Genomic DNA, 15,207 nt, shown 5'->3' with positions numbered 1-15,207 from the left:
ATGTATAAATATGTGAGAAGAAGCCACAGGGAGGAGGGAGCAAGCTTGTTTTCTGCTTCCCTGGAGACTAGGACGTGGAACAATGGCTTCAAACTATAAGAAAGGAGATTCTATCTGAACATGAGGAAGAACTTCCTGACTGTGAGAGCCGTTCAGCAGTGGAACTCTTTGGCCCAGAGTGTGGTGGAGGCTCCTTCTTTGGAAGCTTTTAAATAGAGGCTGGATGGCCATTTGTCAGGGGTGATTTGAATGCAATATTCCTGCTTCTTGGCAGGGGGTTGGACTGGATGGCCCATGAGGTCTCTTCCAACTCTTTGATTCTTTGATTCTATAATTTGCCAATTGATTTTCATGGTTGGTTGGGGATTTGGACCCGGTTCTCCCACAATCCTAGTCTAAGATGCAAACACTATGGCATGCTAGGTCTCTATCTGGCAGTAGACCAAGACATGTCAGTTCCCCCGAGTCATGATTTGTATCAAATCCACACAAAAAGCAGGTCCACAATATGGGCATTCTACAATATTGTCATCTGAACATCATCTCCACATTGCAGTAACTTATCACAATTGCTTTCTTCTTTCTTTCTTGATTTTATGAATCCCTTTCTCACAATGTGCCACCCAAGGGAGCTTACAATATTAAAATTAAGTAAGCTAACACCCGGAAGTCATTGATAAAGTAATTAGTCTTATTTTGTTAAATAATCTTATTGCATTAATTAAATCTTAAAAACATAAACAACAAAGGGAAGGGAGGCAGAGAGGGGCTAGGATATCCTCTTATAAAAGAGAGATCCACAGACAAGAAGAGGAGCTACTGAGAAGGTCATCTCATGTGTCCCTACTAAATGTGCCTATGTGAGCAATGGAATGGTCAGAAAACCTTCTAAGAACTTGGGCAGGTTTACATGGTTACATTTTTTAAATTAATAGAAAATTGGGACAAAATTGATATTGATTTATTTTACTTAAGGAACTCTGTTCCCCCCCTCCACATCCCCCACAAATGGAATTTATTGAGATGAAGAAAGTTCTTCAGCAGTTTTCTTTTTTCCTTTCCTGTCCTTTCGAATTGTGAAGTAAAGAAGCAGAAGTGATTTAAATTTATTGGCCTATTCACATGGAATGTGAGGTTTTGGCAGGGGAGGGGAGACTATAGAATTCATTGGGTTCAGAAATATCCATAATACGATGATTATCCAGAAAGTAACATTACAAGGCAAGTAGCTCTCATGGGAAATTTTTGCGGGGGAGTTGATATCACTTCCATGTAGCGGGAAGCCAGCGGAAGTGAACGAGCAGTGTCAGTCATCAGCAGTTCATCGACTGGCATTGTGGTGAAGGTTAGAGATAAGCACTCTCCTTCCATTTCCCTTCTGTCTGTCTCCTTCATGACAATGCATGTCTGCACACCACTCATTTGTTTGCAATGTTTTAAGCCACCCCTCTCACAGCCCCAATCTTGCACCCAGTGACTATCATCTGTTCACTAAATTGAAGGAACACATGAGTGGAAAACACTTTTCTGACGAAAATCAAAGTGACAAACTGGCTGAAAATGGCGGCAGGAGACTTCTCTGACACAGGCATCAAAAAACCCGTTGCATAGATGACAAAATGTATTAAACTAAATGGTGATTCTGTGGAAAAATAATGTAATACCTGTGCTATAATCCATGTAAGTTTTATTCAAATATATTCATTCTTTGTATTTTTAAAAGATTGTTACTTTACTTTCCAGATATCCCTAGTATAAGAAGTAGCATGCAAGTTAATAAGTTTCTTTCTTTCCCCTTCCCAATTTTTTACATGTAGCAACTATATTGCTGGCTGTATTCCAAAATCTCTCCCCAGAATCTTCCCTGGTGCAAAACCTGGTTACACAAGCAATGCTTGCAGAAGGAGGAATCCAATAGCATTTATGCAAGCCATTTTCCCATCCACATGTCCTCATGCCTTAGGTTGTTTGGAGGACACAGAGGGTTACACTGCAGCACATAAATGGTCCGGTAAGCATCTTGCATGGAGGAAGATTCAAATATATGACTTCTCCTTCTGCATTCTGAAGAGGTAATGTCCAGCAAGCGCAATGCCATACCATACCATCAAAGCCATTTCCTGCTGATTGCTGTTAAGTCAATTCTCCTAAATTGTTCTGGATTTAATGCAGCATTTTCTACAAGACCAACTATTTCTAAAGCAAATAATCTTCCCTTGACACATTTGCAGAATAGAAATTGGCTGTGCAGTACATTACTAGACAGTTGTATTGTTGAAAACACAATGTGAAGAATGGCACAACACTGACCCTTTCTTTTAAGGATGGAGGGAAAGATAGTTTAAATGGTACATAATGACTAATTAGCGATTCTTGTCAAGAAGTGTAAAGACAGCACTGGAAAAGCATTTACTTTTAAGTGAAGAGGATAGTCAGATATAAAAGCTCTATAATAAAATCACCAAAATAGCATGATAGAGAGGTGGAAAGAATAAATTCACACATCTGGCTCACACCCCAGTAGCATTACCTCTCATCTGGTAGTGTCTAAATAGATTCAAGTAAAAAGGCAACACCAGAAGCACTCCAAGTGGCCAGATACTGGTCAAAGGACATTTATTCAACTACCAAACTCATACATTTTGTATTTTCTCTGTTTGTTTGCTTTGTTCTGTTAGAAATGTAATATAATTGACTGGCTGCCCTGACACGAGAAATAAATAAGTAAAAAGGCATGTCCACATATAATCTCAGTTGTTTTACATTTGACTTTCTTACGTGATGTGGTGGTTGTAGTCCTAAAATCTCAATTCTGCAGTTCCTATCTTCTCTTTAGCTGTCAAACACCAGGATGCCAACTTTTCTGGTTCCTTATCTGAAATAATAATAATAATAATAATAATAATAATAATAATAATAATACCCACCACTCCTTGTGGCTTGAGGTGGGGTACAACATGGTTAAAACAGAGAGATAAAGTGCAACTTTCTTAAAATACACAAATAACAAAATACACACCAGACCAACACCAACATAATGCAGGTTAAAATTCACAAATGATAATGGGTTTTAGATTCCTGCACTGGAATCTAACACCTCGCCACCACTTCTACCTTCTAAATTATTTACAAAATTGAAAAAGCATCCAAGTATTGTTGCACATAAGAAACAAAAATACTTATGCAGAATTTTCATCAGAAGTTGATAATAAAAAAAATTGCTGGAACCCTAGAGAAGATACTTCTCTATGCATTTTCTAGGTCCTTCAGAGTGATGCTGTGGTACTCAAAAGCTCTTCACATATAAATAAAATGCTATTCAACATGTTTAGATAATAAACAGGCCTACTGTATTTCCAAGGGCTGTTTAACAGTTATCAGTACAAGGGTTGCATGCAGTAGCCTAGAAAGGAAGTTTTCTTGACTCAGAGCACTGATGAAGTGTGTAATACACACATATAACATAATTGCCCACAATAAAAATAGCATATTATCCATGAATTAAAACACCCACAGTTTGAAAATATCTTATATCTTATATCTTATGTATATAATGGTACTTGAGCATCCACAGATTTAGTAGGCTTGGTTGATCAAGGAAAAAAATGGTTCTAAACTCATTTCATATATAGGGGGCGCTGGCGTTTTGATTTTAAAATTATTTGTTGAAAAAAAAAATTGGAAATAGCAAAAATCTGAATAGCTTCATTTACTTCATTAATGGAAGGTGCCCCTCCCCCCTGTTAGTTTAAAATCTCGCAGTTTCCCTGGCCTCCCAGGCAATAAGCGGCAATGCGGTTTCCTCCAGTGGCCGTCAAGAAGAGCTGGGCATAACCAAGCCCACCTTGCCCTTCTGCATCGGCTCTTGTCACCAGGGAGGCTAGGGAAACTGCGAGATTGTAAATCTGGTGCAAACTTTACAATCTCGCAGTTTCCCTGGCCTCCCTGGTGACAAGCGGCGATGCGGAAGGGCGAGGTGGGCGTGGCTACGCCCAGCTCTTCCTGAAAGCCATGCCCCCAGTGGCAATCAAGAAGAGCTGGGCGTAACTACGCCCACCTCATTCCCCTGCCATCCATCGCTCTTCGCAGACACCCAGGGAAGGGAAACGGCAAGATTAGTTTTAAAATCTCGCAGTTTCCCTTCCCTGGGTGTCTGTAAAGGGCGAAAGATGGCGGGAGAATGAGGTGGGCGTGGCTACGCCCAGCTCTTCTTGATGGCCACTGGGGGTGTGACCTTCAGGAAGAGCTGGGCGTAGCCACGCCCACCTCATTCCCCTGCCATCCATCGCCCTTTGCAGACATCCAGGGAAGGGAAACTGCGAGATTGTAAAGTTTGCACCAGATTTACAATCTCGCAGTTTCCCTGGCCTCCCTAGTGACAAGCGGCGATGCAGAAGGGCAAGGTGGGCGTGGCTATGCCCTGCTCTTCTTGACAGCCACTGGGGGCATGGCCTTCAGGAAGAGCTGGGCGTAGCCACGCCCAACTCGCCCTTCCGCATCGCCGCTTGTCTCCGGGGGGGGCAGGGAAACTGCGAGATTGTAAACCTTGACCAGACATCCAAAAATAATTCTGAAAAATTGGTAAATTGTTTCAATTCGTAATTACTCCTCATACTATTCCAGCATGGCTCGAAATTGTTTCTAAAATCATTTCAATACAAATTCATTCCGATTTTAGAAGCTTCCGAACCAGATCAACTAAGCCTAAGATTTAGATATCCACCGGGGGGGGGGGGGACAAAAATTAGGTGAATATCCAGGCCCACTATATATGAATTATGCATACAGCTACACTTACCTAGGAATTGTCTAATTGTAAGCCATTAAAAATCTATGCATGTGTGTATATGTGTGTATACATATACATACATACATACTCATGTGGAGTTTTAACTTGAGGAAACTTCCACTAATTTAGGGATGCCAGCATATAGAAAGAAGAGACATACAGGAATGATTTCTGAAAACCTTAAGAAGGTTAACCTTGCCTCTCAACTTCAGTTGCTTTCTTAAAAAACTGAAATTCCACAGCATAGTATTACCCTATATTTCTGAGTGGGATTTGATTACTTCTTCCCTCAGTGAATCTCTGAGCTACTGTTAAACACATTGGGGGCTCAGTGGCACTATAGTCCCTGGTAATTCAACGGGAGAGTTAGAATAAAAAGTACCAGATCAGCACTTTTTTACTTTCCCAGGAGCTTAGGTTATTGAAGCATAGGATCTGCCTTTTATTTCCAAGGTCATCAACCTTCTGCTTGAAGTGTTTATTGTTTCTGAGTGTGGCAGGAAGCATCATCTTCGCTTCTGCCAATGTGCTCTCTGTGTCTGACATGCTTTCTTTTAATAATTCTATTTTGGAGGTGTTGGCTTCCCGCACCCCTCCTCCTTCTGTTTTTCAATGCCAGTAAGTGGTTTCTTGATAGCTATTGAAGCTTTTCTTAATTCCCATTTTGAAATTATTGCTAATCGGATTCAGCCTGTATGCTATTAAGAAGCGATGGGTGGAGAGCTAAGCTTACTTCTGAACTATATGGTTTCCTATGGCTTTGTATTGTATTATCTTCTTCTTCTGAGAATTTGTAAATTTGATTATTTCTGGGTTTGATCAATAGGGTCTCTCCAAGAATCTCTAGATACCCTGATGCAACTCTGAGGTAAACTTCCAGCAAACCTAGATATGCCTAAAGAATTGTTATCTGCACATTTCCTGATCTTTCCACATTCAGCACCTAATCTTTTAGACATTATGCTGTTTTTAAAATGTGTACTTGTGATTTTAACTGTTTTTCTGATGTTGTTGATTTTAACTTTTTCTTCATTTTATTTTATTGCATAGGTTTTACTTTGTATTTTCAGGCTTGTCCCCTTGGAAGCCACCTCGAGTCCCTTTGGGGAGATGGTGGCAGGGTATAAAAATAAAGTTGTTGTTGTTGTTGTTGTTGTTGTTGTTGTTGTTGTTGTTGTTATCTCAAAGTAAAAAAGTTGCATTTTTAATTTGCAGATTTTCACTTTTGTGAGGGTCCTGCACCCTTAATTTCAACAAATGTGAAGAGCCTATTGTACTTTAAAAAAATAGAGTTGCCATAGGTTGGAGTTGACTTGAAGGGGCTCCGTTCCACATTCGGGCTGTGCTGGCAAGTAAGACTGGTACCTAATGATTTCAGGTGCCTTTTGTGTGTAGGAAGCCTTTCAGATTGATATGTTTATAGGGCAGTGGTCCTCAACCTTTCTAATGCCGTGACCTCTAAATACAGTTTCTCATGTTGTGGTGACCCCCAAACATAAAATTACTTTTGTTGCTACTTATGAATTGTAATGTAAATATCTGTTATGTATTTTTATTGTTATACATTGAACATACTTAAAGCATAGTGATTCATCACAAAAACAATATGCTTGGGGGAGTATGGACAATGGATGATGGGATTTGCAATACCTTCAACTGATGCAGCTCTGACTTCCACATACCACTGAGACCCCCATGAATTATAGACCTGGACCAAACTTGGAACAGAGAACCCCCATGACCAACGGAAAATACAGGAGGGGTTTGGCAGGAATTGACAGTGATTTAGGAGAGATGTACTTCACCTACATCTGTGAACTCAAACAAGTATGGATCTGGACCAAACTTAGCAGGAATACTCAAGATGCCCAAATCTGAACACTAGTGGAGTTTGGGGGAAAATAGACCTTGACATTTGGGAGTTGCAGTTGCTTGGAGTTATAGTTCACCTATCATCAAAGAGCATTCTGGAATGGAATTAGACCAAACTTGGCATACAGAACTCCCATGACCAACAGAAAAAACTGGAGAGGTTTGGAGAAAGTAGGGAAAATAAGTTTGGAGTTATAGTTCATCTGCTATCAAAGAGCATCCTGAAAATTTCTCCTGAACTTGTCCTCCCCATTTGGAAGCTACACTGGAAGCGAACAGAGAGGAGGAGGAAGAAGACCCCAGAGGAGAAGGAGGATGGCAGGCAGGAAGATAATGGTGCAGGGAACGGAGGCCTACCTTCCTTCTTCCCCTCCAGGGTCTTCCTCCTCCTCCTCTCTGTTTGGAGTGCCCAAATGGAGAGGAGGAGGAAGAAGAGCCCAGAGGAGATGGACGAAGGCAGGCCTCACTGCTGCTGCTGCTGCCCTGCACTCTTTTTGCTGTTCTTCGAGGCTTCCACCAGAAGTAGAGGCCTCGAAGAGCAGCAAGAGGAGTGCGGGGCAGGGCAGCAGCCCTGAGGCCTGCCTTCCTTCTTCCCCTCTAGGGTCTTCCTCCTCCTCCTCTCCTTTTGGAGAGCCCAAATGGAGAGGAGGAGGAGGAAGAGCCCAGAGGAGAGGGACGAAGACAGGCCTCACTGCTGCCTCTGCCCTGTGTTCCTCTCGCTGCTCTTCGAGGTTTCCACCAGAAGTGGAGGCCTCAAAGGGCAGCGAGAGGAGCACGGGGCAGGGAAGCTGCAGAAAGACCTTTTCTCCTCTCCATTCTCTTCCACTAGTGCCTCCAAATGGAGGTACAGCTTTTGCTGCAAGGGTGTGGCCTCCTCTTCTTCCTCCTCCTCCTCACCACCAGATTCGCCTTCTCACTGGCTTGGGCGCTCCTGCGTTGCCCCCGGGGTCCCGGCAGCCATTGCAGGGAGGTGGAGGGGACAGGCCCAAAGGAGGTGGCATCATGACCCCTTGGAAACGTCCAATCAACACCCCCGGGGGTTGCAACCCCCAAGTTGAGAACCGCTGTTATAAGGGATCTTTCCTCAAAAAATATATGGCACAGTAAATTCACTAGGTTATAAGCTCACTATTTTTAGCAGAATTTGGGTGGTTGACTGGCATCAAAATAGAATGGAACAAAGACATAACTATGAGGAATACATGTGGCTGCCTCCATCACATCTAACTTGACCCATGCTCATCTCATTCACTGATTCCATGGTATTATTTCTAAACATACAGATTTACTGTCCTTTTTATGCCCTTCTGCCTCTCATCACTACCTGAGGTTTGTAAATCCAGATCACTCTGGGAAAGGAATGGTTTCTTTTGATGCTTCAGCTGCAAAAGTGCTACTTCTTGTGAAGCGTTATCCTGGGAAACATACATTGCTACCTCGTTTTGCAGGACTCAACCCTCCAGTGAATGTAGAATAACTCCTATAGAAGGACATCCCTCTAAACTAATAGATTTCAGCAGATCCAATATACTGTAAAGGTTTCTGCAACTGACTTGTTCTCTGGTCTAAATAACAGGAGACTGTGTTCTTCTTAATTTGTCCTTGTCTTACCTTGCTTTTTCTATCTCACCTTCAATAAAGACTAGATCTGATACAATTAACATATAAAGTAGTGTGTGTGTGTGTGTGTGTGTGTTTGTGTGTGTGAGTCAAAGCCAGTCCCCAGTGTCTTCCCTCCTGTGTCATAAGTGCTCTGATTGTTTGGTAAATGAGGCAGGCTAAATTTTGCTAATCAAGTGTTCCCTCTGGGCTGATGTTCTAGACTGAATATCATCAATTAAATCTGCATTTTGAGAATAGTTATCTAATATCACCAACTGATTGGGATGAATGAAACCCAAGTCAGCTTCTCAGTTTGAACAACTTTTCTCACTGAATAACCAAACAATTTGCTATTTTATGGCTCACCTGCTTAGATTGTCTGGAGCTCCAACAATATACAATCAATATTGAATTGATCTGCTTGTAACTGTTTTGATCCTTGCTTCAGTGGGCTAGAATGGAAAGCTCAGCTTGCCCGGATCCACATCTCTTGTCACTGCCCCAGGGATGTAAAAATATCTCTAAATGTTCTCACCTTGGGCAATGAGATATCCCATTCGGAAAAACTATCACCCCTTCAGATTTTTCACTTTTGGGTATTTTTTTCTGGGTGAAGAAAAAACCAATTTAACCAAAAAAGAAAGAACCAATTCAACTACCAGGTTTCAGCAGAAAGGCCCCCCCCCCCCTCAAAAATCTTTATTCTGCACAAAATCCAACATTTTGGCACATTTTTATTGGCTAAAAATAAATATTTCAAAAAAAAAGTTCCAGATTGGGTAAACAATCATTCTATTTGTTTAGAGTAAACTTTTTGTTTAGAGTAAACTTTTGAAATTATTTTGCATGCAAACAAATGAGTGGAAGTTTGCATCCCTGGGCAGGGGCTCAAAACAAAAAGGCCTGATTCTTGCTGGTAACATGTCTTTGTACCTGTTGCTGTGCTATAGTTTTCACAACTGACAGACTTGTATGACACTGCAGGTTGGGCAATCACATGATGGTTTCCATAAATGTACAGGTACAGAATGAATGTGATGTTTGACATTTGTATAATATTTAATACTTGACTCTAAGAACACTAAGTAAGTGACCCTCTTCTGATTAGCTACTATGTCCCATCCATAGTCATTTTCAAAGCTAGGCCAAGGTTTAATATTATTTTGACAAATCAAAATGGGCATTTTTAGATACATCTTCCTTTCCTTCCCACTTTTGCCATCTGAATAGAAAATAAATATTGCAGTGTGCATGGGCATTATTTTTTGGGATTCAATGATGGGTTCAGTCCTGCTGGCACAAGGGTTTAACCCACTGTGTCACTGGAAAGGATTGAGTGGCAGCAGTGGGGCCAGTTGTGGGGTGTTCCCCTTGTTCTATTGAGCTGAGCAGAGTAATGTGCAGTCATCCCAGACCTCAGTTACTTTTTGGGCCCCTGTTTTAGAACAACAGTGTCTCTGAAAATTAGCCCATACAGTTGATGTGATGATTTCCTTTATTCTCCTTAACAGTTTCTTCATGTTGAATATGTCGCTCCGTTTTGGGCAGCACCTCATCAAGCCTTCCGTGGTGTTTCTGAAGACAGAGCTATCTTTTGCTCTGGTGAATAGGAAGCCGGTTGTCCCGGGACGTATCCTTTTTTCCCTTTGGAGAGAAAATATCCAGTGTGCTGGTGTTGGATACTTGGCTGTCTCCATCGGAGAAGAAGAAGTGTCTCCTCTCTTCATATGGAAGAACAGGTAAGATGTTACTCATATTTATTCTGAAGCCAGTCAGTGGAACGTAATATGCTTGATCAGTGTTGCAGAACTTCTGAAAGTGGTTGCTTAGCAACAGTGACCTTAGAGGTGAATTTTCTACTGACCTTTTCACCAAAGAAGATGTATAAATAAACAGGTGGCATTTCTTTCTTTCAAGATCTGAAAGCTTTTTTACGATAATCTCTGTTTAAAACTATCATATTATTGGTCCTGTGACACTATTGGTTTTTACTAATGCTTCCACAAGTATTATCATCTATGGAAATGCCTTGCTGGGCCATTAAAATAAAATGCAACAATTCTCCTAAGATGTCCAAATGTCATGTTGTCTGACATCACAGCAACAACTCCCCAATTCTCCAGGGGAGTGGACATCACCAGTTAAACAATCCAATTAAACCTCTCTCTGGTTTGTGCAGGATAAACTCAGACTAAATTAGTTATTTCTTATGAGGGAAAAGCTTCTGTATAGTTACTGGGAGTTAATCATACCTCATTGGAAAAGCAAGTGCTTTCATCCAGGTTATATCTAAGCTTCATCTAGTTAAAACATGGATGGAAGAGCCTTAGACCTTGGGAGCAAATCTGAAGTCCCAATTTAAGGGTCAATAATAATAATAATAAGCGTCATCATCATCATCATCTTTATTTGTACCCTGCCACCATCTTCCTGAAGGGGACTCGGGGCAGCTAACATGAGGCCAAGCCCAAAATTACAGTACAGCAAAATAAAATACAAGAAGAAAGATACCATCAAAATAAATACATGAAATAACAAAATGAAATAAAAAGTTACAAAATAACATGATAGAGAAATAGAACACAGTAGGTGAGCCAAATGCACTAGGATAAAATTGATAAAACCCTGGATGAGATAAGTAGTGGGAGAATGTGTTTCTGAGGGAGGAGCTCAAAAGGAACGAATAGTGGAGTTAGACCTTCATTAAGGGTGGGGAAAAAAGTGCATAATGAGGACAGAAACTGTAGTTGAAACAGACAAAATATGGAATATATGTTCACTCGCCAAAGGCACATTGGAAGAGCCAAATTTTTAAAAGCTGCCAGGGTAGAGGCTTTCCTAATCTCACTAGGTAGTGAGTTCCAAAGCCGAGGGGCCACAGCGGAGAAGGCTCTCTCCCTTGTCCCCACAAGTCGTGCTTGTGGGGACAAGAGTGAAAGGAGGGCCTCCCCAGTGGATCAAAGAGATCATGCAGGTTTCTGGTAGAAAACACAGTCATGAAGGTAGGCGGGTCCCAAACTGTTCGGGGCTTTGTAGGTGATAACCTGCACTTTGAATTTGGACTGGAAGATGAGCAGCAACCAATGGATCTCCTTAAACAAGGGGGTAGACCACTCTAGGCTTTCTCATGGTACCATCATTTTGTAACTTCCAACTTTCCAAGTTCACTTGCCCCAATTCATCTTACTTAATGGCAACAGGATGTCTGAATGTTAAAATATGCTGGCAATTTTGAAGACACCCACCATTGATATGTGACCATTTACAATTTGTTTTGGAAACTGAATTATGCCCTTTCAAGAGTGGTTATTCACAAAATATAAAAGATTGGTAATGTGGGAAACATTTACCTAAGGTCCCTAGAGTATGTAGTACTCAGTCCATGTATGCCATACTGAACTGTAGGTATGGATAGTTTATACTCTTGCAAAACAGTTTCCTATGTATTAAAACATATATCTGGAATGCTATTATGACTTGCGTGGATACTGAAAATATAATGAAATCTGTAACGTGCAAGGCAGTGTCTGTGCCAAATATATTTACTGACTAGTCCTCAAAGTTTATGGTAATTGATATATCCAAGGCTGCTCAGAACTATTGCTTTTATGAAAGTTTGCATTGAGTTTCAAATGAATGCCCTTTAAAAGAATGTTGGTATAACTATCACACAGCAGCCTACCAAATTATAACAATGACACCATTACAGATTAGCTCACCAAAAATATAGAGGGAGAATAGTTTTTGAACCAACTGTATATTTACAAGCTAGGAACTGGGAACCACTGGAACTGTGAGGCTTAAAAGAATTCTTTAAAAGGTTTCCGCTGCCACCATATTACTACTGAACAGGCTGAGGTACTATTGAGAGGTTGTTCAGTAACACACTCTATGTTACTCTAGTTTTCTTAGAGGCTGGTAAAAAGCTGACATGAATAACACTTTTACCACAAAGGTATTCACACTGAGGCTGGTATAAGTTGGTAAAAATAACAAGAACTTTTATTGAACAGACTTGGATATTTCAGGTAGAAATGCTTGATGGTTTCTGTAAAAATCTGGCATAAGAAGCTTGTGGTTACATTTAAGAAGAGATCTTAAAAACTTCTGGGTTACAAGTCTTAACGTTTCAACACAGAAAATTACTTCAGGAAATTATTCTCTGAAAGTAACTCCCACAAAAATACCCCTTAGGAATCTAGCCAAAACCTGAACTAGCCTTCCTTAAGGAAAAGAACAGACCACTAACGGGGTGCTGCTCCCCACAGTATTCTAGCTATATTTCTCTATAGCTATCCTGAATACTAAACAAAAGACTGACCCAAAATTCTTCTTCAAAACCCCAAACTGCTCTCATTAACACCCAATGTCTTTGCTCTACCCTTTTCCAAGCTCGAACTCCCAACTGGCAAACTGGGAAACTCAAGCCTCAGTTTAAAAGTCACTTTTTTTCCTTCAGATCATTTAGGCTCTGCCCCCATTGTTCTAACCAATCCTAGTGGTCTAACTTTCCCTCCAAGACTAGAACACGCCCCCTTAAGGCAAACTTAACCTAAGATGGCATCTTCCTGTCTCCTTTCTCTAAAATGGATGCCGGGGCTTCGCCAGGCCCACTCTCCCAGGCCTAAGCTAGCTTGCCAAGGTAAGGGATTCATTACAGTTGGCTTCATTGATAAAGCCTCAATTTTGGTCAAGAAATGGACTGAAAAGAAGACTTCTAAGGTTGTGTTCAAACTGATATTTAACTGGGAACATAGGTATGGTTACAGATCAGGCATGCATATATAAATCAAATATTACATCACATTAAAAATAACTGTCTGAGTAAACTTGTAGTATATTTTTTGTTTATGGGATATCTCGTAATATGATTTGGTTGACTATAACATATAGTCTTCCAATGTGATGTGTCTACAATTTTAGATTGACAAACTTTGTTTTGATATTCCACAGTATGTAAAAAGTGTGTGTATGTGTGTGTGTTTGTTACAATGAGTGAGTGTGCATTATGTTGCATTTTGAAGTAGTTCATATGATGTATACAGCCTCTGTCTTGGGTTTTTTTCCCTATTCTTTTCTCATTGTGAGCAAGTAAGTGTTTAGTTACTAAAAACAAAAGCAAAGTCTTCTCCCCACAATTATATGGAAAGGGGAAGGAGGGAAGGGGGAGAGAGAAAATTACTTTGCTGAAAACAGACTGTGGTATGTAAAATAAAGCAATTTGCTGCTGAGAGCCATAAAAGGCTTGCATAAAGCTATATTCATCTGATCTAGCAACAAGAATGTTTCCTGTACTTTACAGCAACAATTTTATCTCCTTGGTTTCTGACTCACTTAGAGCTTGCCTTTTAAAATATATGTATTTCCTAGCAGACAATGAAATATTAATATATTTGAATTCCTGTGAGTTGGAGACAAAAAGAATGAGTACAAAAGCCAATTCACGTCAGATGTCATGTTAATTAACTTGTAAGCTTTGAAAAAAAAATCCAGATTTAAAATAGGCAGGGAAAGGTTTTAGACGGCGAGTTTATTCCCAGAATATGGACAAAGCCAGGATAGTTACCTTTAATAGTAAATAGTTCTACTTATAGTTCAAGTGGCCAACCCAAATTAGTGCTTTTGCAGTGTGGTGAAGCAATTTGACTACTGGTTTCCAGGAGACCAGAGTGCAAATCTCTGCTCAACTATAGAAACCTCCACAGTCTGGCTTTAGGCTGGGACATGGAACTGAGACAGCCTTGGTTGCCTTGGTAGATGATCTTCACCGGGAATTGGGCAGGGGGAGTGTGTCCCTGTTAGTTGTGCTGGACCTCTCAGCGGCCTTTGATACCATCGATCATGGTATCCTTCTGGGGCGCCTCATGGACATGGGGCTCAGGGGCACTGTTCTGCAGTGGCTCCAATCCTTCCTTGAGGGACGGTCCCAGAAGGTGTTATTGGGTGACACCTGTTCAGCCCCACAACCGTTGTTGTGTGGAGTCCCACAGGGTTCAATCTTGTCCCCGATGTTATTTAACATCTACATGAAGCCGCTGGGGGAGATCATTCGGAGTTTCGGAATGAGATGTTATCTCTGCGCAGATGATGTCCAAATCTGTCACTCCTTTCCACCTGTCACCAAGGAGGCTGTCCAGACCTTGAACCAGTGCTTGGCTGCTGTGTCGGACTGGATGAGAGCTAACAAATTGAAATTGAATCCAGACAAGACAGAGGTCCTACTGGTCAGTCATAAGGCCGAACAGGGCATAGGGTTACAGCCTGTGTTAGATGGGGTTACACTCCCCCTGAAGACGCAGGTTCACAGCTTGGGAGTGATCCTGGACTCATCGCTGAGCCTGGAATCCCAGGTCTCGGCAGTGGCCGGGAGAGCTTTTGCACAATTAAAACTTGTGCACCAGTTGCGCACGTACCTTGGGAAGTCGGATCTGGCCATGGTGGTCCACACTCTTGTTACATCCCGATTAGATTACTGCAATGCACTCTACGTGGGGTTGCCTTTGAAGACTGTTTGGAAACTAACTAGTCCAGCGGGAGGCAGCCAGACTGCTCACCGGAGCGTCATACAGGGAGCATACCACCCCCCTGTTGTGTCAGCTCCACTGGCTGCCAATCCAATTCCGAGCACAATTCAAAGTGCTGGTTTTGACCTACAAAACCCTATACGGTTCCAGCCCAGTGTATCTGTCCAAACGGATCTCCCTCTACGTCCCACCTCGGAGTCTAAGATCTTCTGGGGAGGCCCTGCTCTTGGCCCCGCCTCTATCACAAGTGAGATTGGCGGGGACGAGGAGCAGGGCCTTCTCGGTGGTGGCCCCTCACCTATGGAATTCACTCCCCGGGGAAATTAGATCAGTGACATCCCTCCTTTCCTTTAGGAAAAAAATGAAAACTTGGATTTGGGACCAGGCATTCGGACATTCTGGCAGCTAAACAAAGGACTT

At 41.6% G+C, this 15,207-nt stretch overlaps 1 protein-coding gene across 3 annotated transcripts in view; it reads left to right on the top strand.

The window, feature by feature from the left end:
• The window catches only part of FHIT (fragile histidine triad diadenosine triphosphatase), a 939,513-nt gene that overhangs the window by 81,003 nt on the left and 843,303 nt on the right, over positions 1-15,207 (top strand). For all 3 annotated transcript variants that reach the window (XM_060766458.2, XM_060766457.2, XM_067465536.1), the window contains exon 2: positions 9,775-9,893. In XM_060766458.2, coding sequence (XP_060622441.2) covers positions 9,782-9,893 — 112 coding nt within the window. In that variant the 5' untranslated portion in view covers positions 9,775-9,781. The remainder of the gene's footprint in view (positions 1-9,774; positions 9,894-15,207) is intronic.

This window comes from Anolis sagrei, chromosome 2 (genome assembly GCF_037176765.1).
Source record: "Anolis sagrei isolate rAnoSag1 chromosome 2, rAnoSag1.mat, whole genome shotgun sequence".
NCBI lineage: Eukaryota > Metazoa > Chordata > Lepidosauria > Squamata > Dactyloidae > Anolis > Anolis sagrei.
This window is presented reverse-complemented; position numbering and strand designations above follow the sequence as displayed.